Source organism: Podarcis muralis, chromosome 9 (genome assembly GCF_964188315.1).
Source record: "Podarcis muralis chromosome 9, rPodMur119.hap1.1, whole genome shotgun sequence".
Classification (NCBI taxonomy): Eukaryota; Metazoa; Chordata; class Lepidosauria; order Squamata; family Lacertidae; genus Podarcis; species Podarcis muralis.
The window spans coordinates 2,453,483-2,465,759 of NC_135663.1; the positions used below are offsets into that span (position 1 = coordinate 2,453,483).

Below are 12,277 nucleotides of genomic sequence, written 5' to 3' on the forward strand. Positions count from 1 at the left end.
TGCGCGCTCATCTCACTTTACTGGCCGAGGGAGCCGGCGTACAGCTTCCGGGTCATGTGGCCAGCATGACTAAGCTGCTTCTGGCGAACCAGAGCAGTGCACGGAAACACCGTTTACCTTCCCGCTGGAGCGATACCTATTTATCTACTTGCACTTCGTGCTTTCGAACTGCTAGGTTGGCAGGAGCTGGGACAGAGCAACAGGAGCTCACCCCGTCGCGGGGATTCAAACAGCCAACCTTCTGATCGGCAAATCCTAGGCTCAGTGGTTTAACCCACAGCGCCACCCTTGGCAGGTTAATTACTCTTAGATTTATTTAGTAATTACACAGTAGCTGCAATCTGAGCTCCACTGAATGAATCAGTTGGTCCCACTGGATGACGCTGTCTGCGCCAGCAGGATATCCTCCACCTTTTCCCCCACCTCCTGCTGGGCCGACGTTGCCCTAATACCCGGCTCTTCCTCCTGCTCTGAAGAGACTCAGGTGCAGCCAGCCCCTCCTCCTCTTGAGCCAAATCTAACAGTGGCTGTTGCCCTGCAGCCGGCTTCAACAGCTTGCAATCCAGAGCGAGATGGACTTACCGTACATCACTCTCAATGTGGGAAGGAATCAAGTCTCTACTCTCCCCCCCCCCCCCAGTCTGCCCTCTTTCCTCTCCGCAGTCCTCGCTGTCGCTCTGGGGAGGAACATCCCTGACATTGAGATAAAGAGTCTCATGCTCTACCAGCTGAGCTACCCTTCACACAATCGCACCCCTTCTCCTACTCACTCTCTGCGATGAACGTCACCGAGGAGCTGGCGTTGCCGTGCACGTTGCCAGCAAAGCAGAAGTACTCTCCTTCGTCCTCCATCACCACGTGGGAGATCTCCACTCTCAAGCTGTTGTACGAGGTTGATACGCCGACCCGCGGGTTGGGTGCCACCATGCCAGAGTTGATGGTGGAGGCCAGGAGCTCACCACCCTTGTAGACGGCCAGCTGGGACTGGGGCTCGCTCTGGGTGCTGCAGTGAATGACGGCCACTTGCCTCCCCTGTGTCTGAAGGAAGGAGGTCACCTGAGGTTTCCGAGGTGGATCTATGCAGGCAGGAAAGAGACGCCAGCTTTAGGGTCGATGGTGGGGACTACCTCCTTTCCAGCTGATTGTTGACTCAGGACAGGCAAATGATTATTACTTTATCCTTTATTGTATTTATAAAACTGCCCTTCCTCAAGAGACCACAGGGAGGTTTGCAACATAAAACACAAAATACTTAATATAATAATAGTAAGGGAGGGGGAGAGAGAGAAAATACCCTCATGTTGTCCCTTTAAAAGGCCATAGATTATGAAAAGATTTTGTCTATAAACTCTCAAGGAGACACACAACCGGATTTTTGATCACCTGTAGGCAGTGCCATGGAGGAATCCAGTTTGAAATGGCTTGGAGGTCCCTTGGAGCTTCATTAACGTGTGACCCAGGAATTTTGGATCCACTCCAAACCGATGCCAAAGTTTTGGGCTCATTTTGGGCCATTGTGTGTTGCGAATCCCCACCCTCCAGGGTTGGATTTTAGCCGGGATACCTATGGCCCCTGGTTTGAGTATCAGTTACTCCCTTTGAGGGGTGGCACAAAACGTAGGGTCTGTGGCACACAAATGCTTTATTGTGTTTTATATATTCTGTAAGTTGCCCAGAGTGGCTGGGGAAACCCAGCCAGATGTGGCGGTGGTGGTGGTGTTATAAATAATACAATTATTTTTATTAAAACTTTTGCAAAAGTTTGGCACTGGTTTGGAGTGAATCGGACGATGTAGGGTTTTGTGGAGGGTACCTACGGCTCCTGGTCTGAGTATGAATTACTCTGTTTCAGGGGGTGGCATGAAATGCAGGGTTCGTGGCACAAAACAGCACAAAATGAGCACAAAACGTTGGCATCACTTTGGAGGGGATCCAATTTCCCAGATTTCCAGATTTCAAGGTCACATGTTTAACAATAATAATAATAATAATAATAATAATAATAATAATTTATTTATTTATATCCCGCCCATCTGGCTGGGTTTCCCCACCCACTCTGGGCAGCTTCCAACAAAATATTAAAATACAGTAATGCATCAGACATTAAAAGCTTCCCTAAACAGGGCTGCCTTCAGATGTCTTCTAAAAGTCTGGTAGTAGTTGTTCTCTTTGACATCTGGTGGGAGGGCGTTCCACAGGGCAGGTGCCACCACCGAGAAGGCCCTCTGCCTGGTTCCCTGTAACTTGGCTTCTTGCAGCGAGGGAACCGCCAGAAGGCCCTCGGCGCTGGACCTCATTTTTGTTAATGTTAATATTAATGTTAATGAAGCTGTCCCTTGAGATTGTAGCATTTCCTCATTGCATGCTTAATGTCTGGCTATCGCCCACCCCAAGCTGAGTGCAGGGAGTCTAATCCAGGTTAGGGATGCTGCCGGCAAAAACACCGCCACTTACAAAAGACAGTTATGCTGATGGCTGGAGAGACGCTGGTGCTGGCCTCATCCAGCATGTGGGCTTTGCAATGGTAGGATCCAGCGTCGCTGCTGGTGATGGCCTTGAAGGTGAGTGTGCTGGCATCACTCTCTTGGAGGCGCTTGCCGTTTTTGTACCAGGAGAAGGTGGACTCCTCGGGAGCAGACCCCATGACGTCACAGCTCAGGGTGAGCGCCTCTCCTTCCAGCAACTCGGGGGATGGCGAAGCCAGAACTCTTGCAGCTGGATTTGGGAAGAAAGTCAGGCATGGGGCCCTTAATCTCAGGGTCACGGGTTTGAGCCCCAGGTTGGGCCAAAGATTCCAACATTGCAGAGGGTTGGACTAGATGACCCCTGTGGTCCCTTCCAATGGAACAATTCTAGAATTCCAGGAGTTACCTAGCTGTGAGATAATGGAAATAGAAATAGAAGGGAGAGAACAGCCAGCAGAGACGTAAGAAGAAGAGGAGGAGGAGGAGGAGGAGGAGGAGGAGGAGTAGTTTGGATTTGATATCCTGCTTTTTACTACCTGAAGGAGTCTCAAAGCGGCTCACAATCTCCTTTCCCTTCCTCTCCCACAACAAACACTCTGTGAGGTGAGTGAGGCTGAGAGACCTCAGAGAAGTGTGACTGGCCCAAGGTCACCCAGCAGCTGCATGTGGAGGAGCGGGGAAGTGAACCCAGTTCACCAGATTACGAGTCCACCGCTCTTAACCACTACACCACACTGGCTCTCCTACATCACACTGAGTGGTGTGGGGGACCCTCCCTCCCCCAAACTAGGAGGTCTGCCCGTATTAGAGAACAAAGGATGAAGAAGAAGAAGAAGAAGAAGAAGAGGAGGAGGAGGAGGAGTTTGGATTTGATATCCTGCTTTATCACTACCCTAAGGAGTCTCAAAGCGGCCAACATTCTCCTTTCCCTTCCTCCCCCACAACAAACACTCTGTGAGGTGAGTGGGGCTGAGAGACTTCAGAGAAGTGTGACTAGCCTAAGGTCACCCAGCAGCTGCATGTGGAGGAGCGGGGAAGTGAACCCGGTTCACCAGATTACAAGTCTACTGCTCTTAACCACTACACCACACTTCCTGTTAGCGCCCAGGATGTTGTGAGGGCCAGAAAGAGGGAGGATCTGGAGTAGCCAACTGCCCTCCTTGTGGAGAGATGTGGATTTTTGCTTGCAACCAGACGACTGAATAAAAAGGACTATAAATGATAAACTGCTCGTTAATTCTCGTCTGTGAAGTTGCCGAAGGGAGGAGAGGACTCTCCACGCCTGGCAATACGGCGGCAACATTGAAATAGACACACGGCTATTATCGGCGCCACAATCACAGCCTCTCTGCACTCACTCTGCACACGGAAGTACAGCAGCCTGGAGGAAGAGCCGTAGGCGTTGGTGGCTGTGACGTTGTAGCTGCCTTCATCCTGCGGCTCAATGCCTGTCATCTCCACCCGCATGGCGTTGGGAGCAGCTGTGATGCTGACCCTCTGGGATGCTGCACTGTTCGCTGAGCTGCTAGAAGCCACGACTTCACCTCCTTTACACAGGACCAGTTGGGCTGGAGGGTTGCTGTCCACTGAACACTGGAAGATGGCGACCCGACCTCTTTCCGTCTCCGCAAAGACCGACGCCTGAGGCTTCCCAGGGGGGTCTGGAAACAGAGGACACACACGTAAGACCCAGGCTTTTAACAAATGAAACCGTGCCAATGTGAAATTATATAATGCGAAATTGCATTATAATTAACAGTGCCATATGTTTTATAGGACTGAAACTTCAGAAGAAACTATAAGAAGTTGGATAATTATATAATGCGAAATTATATAATGCGAAATTATATCTCTTGCTCCGACTGAGTTGCCTGACAACTGATCAGATAATAGCATTTAATTTATGCGATGAAAATGTATAACTTTGACTAGAGAGTGTTTGGCCAATAGTATGTTTTATAGGACTGAAACTTTAGAAGAAACTATAAGGAGTTGGGAAATAAAGAGAAATTTGAAGGCAGTGGGTTGGGAGGAGCAAGGATCAGAGGGAGGTCCCACAAGGGCTATCTTTCAAGGTTATAGTATCACCTCAGGGAGGTTCATTTGGAGCCTAATATTAATACTTTATACCCTACCCATCTGGCTGGGTTTCCCCAGCTACTCTGGGCGGCTTCCAACAAAGTATTAAAATACAGTGGTCTGTTAAACATTAAAAACTTCCCTAAACAGGGCTGCCTTCAGATGTCTTCTAAAAGTCTGGTAGTTGTTGTTCTCTTTGACATCTGGTGGGAGGGCTTTCCACAGGGTGGGTGCCAACACCAAGAAGGCCCTCTGCCTGGTTCCCTGTAACTTGGCTTCTCGCGGGGAGGGAACCGCCAGAAGGCCCTCGGAGCTGGACCTCAGTGTATGGGCTGAACAATGGGGGTGGAGACGCTCCTTCAGGTAAAGCAGGGTTTTCTTTTAACTGTCCTAAATCTTCCAACGTTCAGCTTTGTTGGATGTCCACAAATTCCAGTGTTATGAGAGAGGAAGAAAAGCTTGTCTCTATTCTCTTTCTCAAGGACACACATAATTTCATACACATTTATGACGTTGCCTCTTTTTCTAGCATTACATTTTGTTTGTCTGTAAATCCAAGAGCCATGGCCCAAAGACGGGGCAGGTTACAAAGGACATGCTGTTTTCCTACATAGATGTGATATCCTGGATTATCTCGTATGAAATAGATCTGAGAGCAGGTGATTAATTTACAGCCATGAAGTCAGCTGACGGGAGGGAATCGCCTTGACTACCTTTGCTATATGTATATGAGATTTTTTTGTGTGAGAGTGTTTGCGGGGAAATACTTCTGGAAGTCTAATGTGATAGCATCTTGAACATGGGTAGGCAAACTTAGGCCCGGGGGCTGGATCCGGCCCAATCGCCTTCTAAATCCAGCCCGTGGATAGTCCGGGAATCAGCATGTTTTTACATGAGTAGAATGTGTCCTTTTATTTAAAATGCATCTCCGGGTTATTTGTGGGGCATAGGAATTCGTTCATTATTTTTTAAAAAAAATATGGTCTGGCCCCCCACAAGGTCTGAGGGACAGCGGACCGGCCCCCTGCTGAAAAAGTTTGCTGACCTCTGATCTTGAACAAAACTGCAAAAGGCAGGGACTCTTACACAGCACAGACAGGGTGGCAGCGGTGGAGCTCTTGCTGGCTTTCTCGTTCTCCACTTGGCAGCGATAGTTTCCCGAATCGCCTCTGGACACTTGCCCGAACTCCAGGGACTCCCCATGAACCTCAGAAAGAGGGAGACCATCCTTGTACCAGGTGTAGTTGCTTGAGGTGGTGTTATCACGGCTCACCTCGCAGGACAGCTGGACCGCCTCACCTTCACGCACCGCTGAGGACGGGGAGACGGTGATTCTTGCAGCTGGAGGACAGTTGGGTGGGAAATAAAACGAGGACAGTTGTCAGTTGCGATTCCTGCATTTAGCTGTGGTTGTGGTTCTTGTGTCCTTGATGCTGGGCACCACCCTGAGATCTTTAGATAAAGGGCAGTATATAAACCGCAGAAATAACTAACAACAACAGAAATTGGAAAAAAAGAATTTGTGCCAACAAAAAAGGAATGGCAGGATAAATTATTAGATTATACTGAATTGGCCAGATTGACAGAGACAATTAGGGGACAACCTAGACAAGAATTTAAAAAAGAATGGGGGAAATGCAGAGAATACTTTACCAAACAGTGCCCCCAAATATACACCTGGACTTGTTTTGATTAATTCCTACAGGAGACTTTGCGGTTTTTAAAGTCATAATCAGGAAAAATTGTAATAATCACATATAAAAGAAACAGTATACAAGAAGTAAACAAGGAGGCCAATTACAGGATAAGGGAAGTTTTATTTTTATGATATGTTTTCTTTGTGTAAGGGGATAGGAGTGTAATTTTGATATGTTAACACCTCGGTGGAGCAGCAGCAATCAATCGTAGAAGGGACCCTCAAGGCGCATTGAAATATACTCGGAGTCAAGCGTGGATTTCATGCTCTTTATTCAGCTCATAGTAGTGAGGAATGAAAGTTCCCCCAGAATGTCTGCTTTATATACATTATTTACACAATGGGCCCCACGTGATTGGCTAATTCCGGGATTCTCCTGTAGACCAATCAGGTTGCGGATTCACTCCCACCTGGAGCTGGATTGGGTGGCTCCTGTGGACCAATCAGACTGTTGCATTCTGAATCCTATTGTTCTAGGACCAATCAGACTGCTGCCTTTTGGATCCTATTCAACTCAGTACATAACATGCCACTCAAGGACGGCAGGTAGGAAGGAAAGAATATCAGTGTCTGGATGTAATATAAAGCGTAACCTCCATTTTTTTTGGGGGGGGGAGGTTTTTGACAACTGGACCGCTAGCTTCTCAAATCTCTGTGACTTACTTTCTGCTGTGAAGTCCATGGAGGCTGTGGATTGTCCATAGCGGTTCTGAGCAGAACACAGGTACTCTCCTTCATCTTCCAGCCTCACGCCCTTGATGGTCACCTTCAGTGTGTTGTATGACTGGATCACACTCACTCTTGGGTCGGCGGAGGAGTGGGCAATGGTGGTGGACCCAATGAGTGTGTCGCCCTTGCGCAGAGTTATCTCGGAGGCTGGTTCGCTGTCGACTGTGCAATGGATGACGCCGAGGTGTCCTCCTCGGGTTTCCAGAAAGGACCTCAGCGCAGGCTGTTTGGGGGCATCTTTGGAGTGGAAAACAATTCGTAATAATAATAATAATAATAATAATAATAATAATAATAATAATGTAATAATAATTTATTATTTATACCCCGCCCATCTGGCTGGGTCTCCCCAGTCACCTTGGGTGGCTTCCAACAAAGTATTAAATCCAACCCCCTGCAATGCAGGAATCAACCACGACCCTTTCCTGGAACAAAGCTAGGTGTCCCATCATTGCTCCACCCACCTTCGTGTTAAGTTGTGGGTGAACATATCAGATGACACAGCGATTCTTCAAACAGCTCTTGTTTATTCAGAGGCCAGAACAGAACTGAACTGAAGGGCTCAGTCAGCCTGCTTATATAGAGCTCCAGTACCACATTACTGTAACAACTTTCTAAAACTATCCAATCAAACTTAACTCTGGCGACGAAGGTGGGATCGATGGACATCAGAGCACAGCCAGATGCAGCCACCCTCTGAACAGAGCTGAATCACTGAGCTGAATCACTGAACGTCACTTTCGATCCTTCATTTGCATAACTATCTACAGTATCCCCCTGCTGGCCCAGGGTGAGAACTTCAGTACATAACACCTTTCCTCTAGCACCACCCACCTCTAGCACACGGGGGCCCTATAGGGTTCCCATAAGGCAATGTGGCCCTTGGGTCCCCTACCCCTGCTCTAGACCGCTATGGCTCCAGCCACGTTTTATGAGATGGGTCGGATGGGCTACTCACACAAGACGCGCAGGGTGATGGCTGGCGATGTGCTGCTGGCCTTCTCGTTCCGAGCAACGCAGTGGAACGTTCCTGCATCACCGCTGGCCAACACTGGGAAGACCAGGGAGCTCTCCACCCCCTCCTGCAGCCACTTGGCATTCTTGTACCACGTGTACGTGGTCCCATCTCCCAGCTCCAAGGTGGATATGCAGGTCAGGGTGACTCGCTCGCCTTCGGGTAACTCTTGGGAAGGGCTGGCCACCACCCTAGCAGCTGGGAGAAGAGCAAACAGAGACCGTTGATCATAGAATCATAGACTAGAATAGAATTTATTATTTATACCCCGCCCATCTGACTGGGTTTCCCCAGCCACTCTGGGCGGCTTCCAACAAAGTATTAAAATACAGTGGTCTAAATTTTTCTTTTTTAAAAAAAATACAGTGGTCTGTTAAACATTAAAAGCTTCCCTAAAGAGGGCTGCCTTCAGATGTCTTCTAAAAGTCTGGTAGTTGTTCTTCTCTTTGACATCTGGTGGGAGGGCGTTCCACAGGGTGGGCGCCACCACCGAGAAGGCCTTCTGCCTGGTTCCCTGTAGCTTCACTTCTCACAGGGAGGGAACCGCCAGAAGGCCCTTGGCGCTGGACCTCAGTGTCTGGGCTGAACGATGGGGGTGGAGACTCTCCTTCAGGTACACTGGGCCGTTTAGGGCTTTCACGGTCAGCACCAAGACTTTGAATTGTGCTCAGAAATGTTCTGGGAGCCAATGTAGGTCTTTTAGGACTGGTGTTAAGTGGTCTTGGCGGCTGCTCCCAGTCACCAGTCTAGCTGCCGCATTCTGGATTAGTTGTAGTTTCTGGGTCACTTTCAAAGGTAGCCCCACATAGAGTGCATTGCAGTAGTCCAAGCGGGAGATAACCAGAGCATGCACCACTCTGGCGAGACAGTCTGCGGGCATGTAGGGCCTCAGCCTGCGTACCATATGGAGCTGGTAGACAGCTGCCCTGGATGCAGAATTGACCTGCACTTCCATGGACAGCAGTGAGTCCAAAATGACTCCCAGGCTGCGCACCTGGTCCTTCAGGGACACAGTTACCCCATTCAGGACCAGGGAGTCCCTCACACCCACCCGCCTCCTGTCCCCTAAAACAGTACTTCTGTCTTGTCAGGATTCAACCTCATAGAAATGTGGAGTTGGAAGGGACCCCGAGGGTCATCTAGTCCAACCCCCATGCTGTGCAGGAACCACACCCAACTGGCAAAGCTAGAAGGGCAAGCCCTAATCAAGTGGAGATACAAAGCGGTTTCATACTGAGCCGAATCACTGGACTTCGCAGCTGAACAGATTCTGGGGTCTCACTCTGCTCTGCCTGAGAGTCTTTTAACTGGAGATGTTATGTTTTGCAATATAAAAACACAAAAATGCATAACATAACGATATAAAGAACAATACCCCACCACGCATTTAAAAGGCCATAGATTGCTGAACAGCCAAAGGCTTGGTTGATGAATAATGTTTCTTTCCTGGCACCTAAAGATTGTGGGATGTGAAACACAAGAGCAGTCAAGTACAACATTCCTAGAGTGAACATGTTTGCACATGGGGAGGAATGTTTGTCCATGCATCAGATAAACTTCCTGTTTCCTTCTGGGCTGGGGCAGACTTCCTCTGCATGTGACTAGAGGTGGGTGTGGCCTCACCTGTGCAGGTAATGACAAAAGCACAGGGCAGGGCAGCCATCTCTCTCTCTCTAGCCAAGAGAGGACAAAGGGACTGTCTCCTTATGAGATAGTTTCTAGGTGTATGTAACTTTTCTAAGCTAAGTCTGCCTTCTGGGATCCGATTGTGAACAGAATGTGAGTAAACTCTTTTTATACTTTTATAGAAGACTGTGTCGTGTCTTATCTTTTTATGAGGGAATAAGGGGAAAATACCAGGACAGTTATTACAGAGGCTTTAACGAGCCTGAGCAAACGTATCCGCTGCAAGTTTAAAAAGGGGACTGTTACTCTGCTAAATTGTGAACTTGTTAACACGAGTTGGAAAGGCTATTATCAGACAATATATCCTCTCCTGCATCCGTGAACATGCCCACAAAGATATGTAAGTAAAGCGCCAGGTGAGCCTCCCTGGGGAGGGCGTTCCACCAGTGGGGAGCCGCTACAGAAAAGGCCCTGTTCTCGTGCTGCCACCCTCTGAACCTTTCGCAGAGCAGACACCCAAAGAAGGGCCTCAGAGGATGATCTCAGGGTCTGGGTTTGTTCACATGGAGAGAGGCGGTCCTTGCAGCCCTGAGCCATGTAAGCTTTCATAGGTTAAAACCAGCACTTTGAATTCGACCCAGAAACTAATTGGCAGCCAGGATTGGATTTGTATGCTCAAACCAGATTGCTCTGGTGAGCAACCTGGCTGCCGAATTCTGCACCAGCTGAAGTTTCAGAGGCACCTCCACACACAATCCATTGCAATAATCTTACTTTGAGCACCGAAGAATCTCGCAGTGGTGGCGTTCCCGTACACGTTGGACGCCACACACTGGTACTCGCCCTGGTCTTCTGGAACGACCTTCTGGATTTCCAGCTTCAAAGAGTTGCGTGTGGTGCTGATGCTGATCCGCTGGCTGGGAGCCGAGTGCGAGCTGGTGGTGGCGATCAGCCGCTTGTCCCGGTAAAGGCTCAGGGCGGACTGGGGGTTGCTGTCGACGGTGCAGTAGATGATGGCCAGCTGCCCTTCCTGGGTCTCCTGGAACAAGGAGAGGGAGGGGGCCCTCGGAGGGTCTGTGCAGGAGAAACAAGATCATTGCATGCACACCTTAGGAGCAGGTACATTTCCAGTTAAAAAGGAGGGCCTTCCTTCCAACTAAACAGAAACGCCGCACTGATCCCAAATTAGGACGGAGAAATTGGCCACTTTCTGTTTCTCTCATCTTTTATGTCTCCCTTCTTAAATTCAGTTCTCCACATTTACATGTTAGCTTCCAAAATATTGCATGTTACATATGTGTGTGTGCATTGTCTCCTAACACATACATTCTTGCATGCCATTTTCTCTAATATAATGCTTTTTTGTATGTCTTTCCCACTAACATGCGCATGGCTGCACACACTCCCTGCTCAGGTTTGCACTTTTGACTGGAGAGCTGCTCTGCAAAATTCTAGGAAGAGAGAATATCAAAGGAGAGCTGCGTTTCGGTTTGCGTATTTTCCCAGGAAGTACAAGTTAGATACGTTTGCATTTAAATGAGGACTGAATTTCTACTCTACCCTGAATCCCAGCTGCCTAAAGTGGCAGGGAATTCCAGGATCGGCTGCAGGGCCAAGTCCCTCGTCTCACAATTCTAAGGCCTCATCCACACTCACTTTTCCTCTGCTCTTTCCATGCAGGGTCCGTGCTTTAAAGCTCCATGTCCAAGCTTCCCTTCTCTGGAGCTTTCCCCCAGAAAAACTGCTCTTTAGAGCTCAATTGGAACAAACATCAATCTGCGAAAAACCCAAATTGCTGCTGGCTCTGATTTGGCTTTAAAGAGTAGTTTGCATGGAGAAAGCTTTGGTGAAAAATGGGGAGGGAGAAGGACCTTTGGACACGAAGTGTTAAACTACAGACCTCTGCCCTGAAAAGTGTGGGGCGAAAATGAAGTGTGAATAAGCCCTGTGCATGCTGCTTCCCATTTCAAACTGCCATTTTGCATGTGGATTTCAGGGTTTTAGTAAAAAGCAAACCGAGACCTAAGTTGTCTCCGCAAACCTGACATCTTCCCATCCTTGGCTCAGAGGATGGCAGGCTGGGCAAGGGGCACGCAGAGCTCTGTCTTTCCACACCTCAGTGCCACTTCCTGCCCCACAAAACCAACACCGGACAATAATCTGCCTAATTATAGGGCTGGCCCTGCAGATCATCTCTATGGTTGTGACCGACCCTTGAAATATCATATAGGAGCCTGTGTGGTGTTACCGTTGGACTAGGACCTGGGAGAACAGTGAATAATAATAATAATAATAATAATAATAATAATAATAATAATAATAATAGATTATTTATACCCCACCCATCTGGCTGGGCTTCCCAAGCCACTCTGGGTGGCTTCCAACAAAGTATTAAAATACCGTAATGCATCAAACATTAAGAGCTTCCCTAAACAGGGCTGCCTTCAGATGTCTTCTAAAAGTCTGGTAGTAGTTGTTCTCTTTGACATCTGGTGCGAGGGTGTTCCACAGGGCGGGTGCCACTACCGAGAAGGCCCTCTGCCTGGTTCCCTGTAATTTGGCTTCTTGAAGTGAGGGAACCGCCAGAAGGCCCTCGGTGCTGGACCTCAGTGTCTGGGCAGAACGATGGAAGTGGAGACACTCCTTCAGGTATACTGGGCCAAGGCC

General features: G+C 48.6%; 1 protein-coding gene across 1 annotated transcript in view; it reads right to left on the bottom strand.

The window, feature by feature from the left end:
• Window positions 1-12,277, bottom strand: part of SIGLEC1 (sialic acid binding Ig like lectin 1) — a 54,915-nt gene that overhangs the window by 18,224 nt on the left and 24,414 nt on the right. The window contains exons 7-13 of the mRNA XM_077934581.1: window positions 10,385-10,703; window positions 7,928-8,182; window positions 6,904-7,206; window positions 5,631-5,885; window positions 3,824-4,126; window positions 2,455-2,715; window positions 771-1,076 (exon numbers count right to left, since the gene is read on the bottom strand). Coding sequence (XP_077790707.1) covers window positions 771-1,076; window positions 2,455-2,715; window positions 3,824-4,126; window positions 5,631-5,885; window positions 6,904-7,206; window positions 7,928-8,182; window positions 10,385-10,703 — 2,002 coding nt within the window. The remainder of the gene's footprint in view (window positions 1-770; window positions 1,077-2,454; window positions 2,716-3,823; window positions 4,127-5,630; window positions 5,886-6,903; window positions 7,207-7,927; window positions 8,183-10,384; window positions 10,704-12,277) is intronic.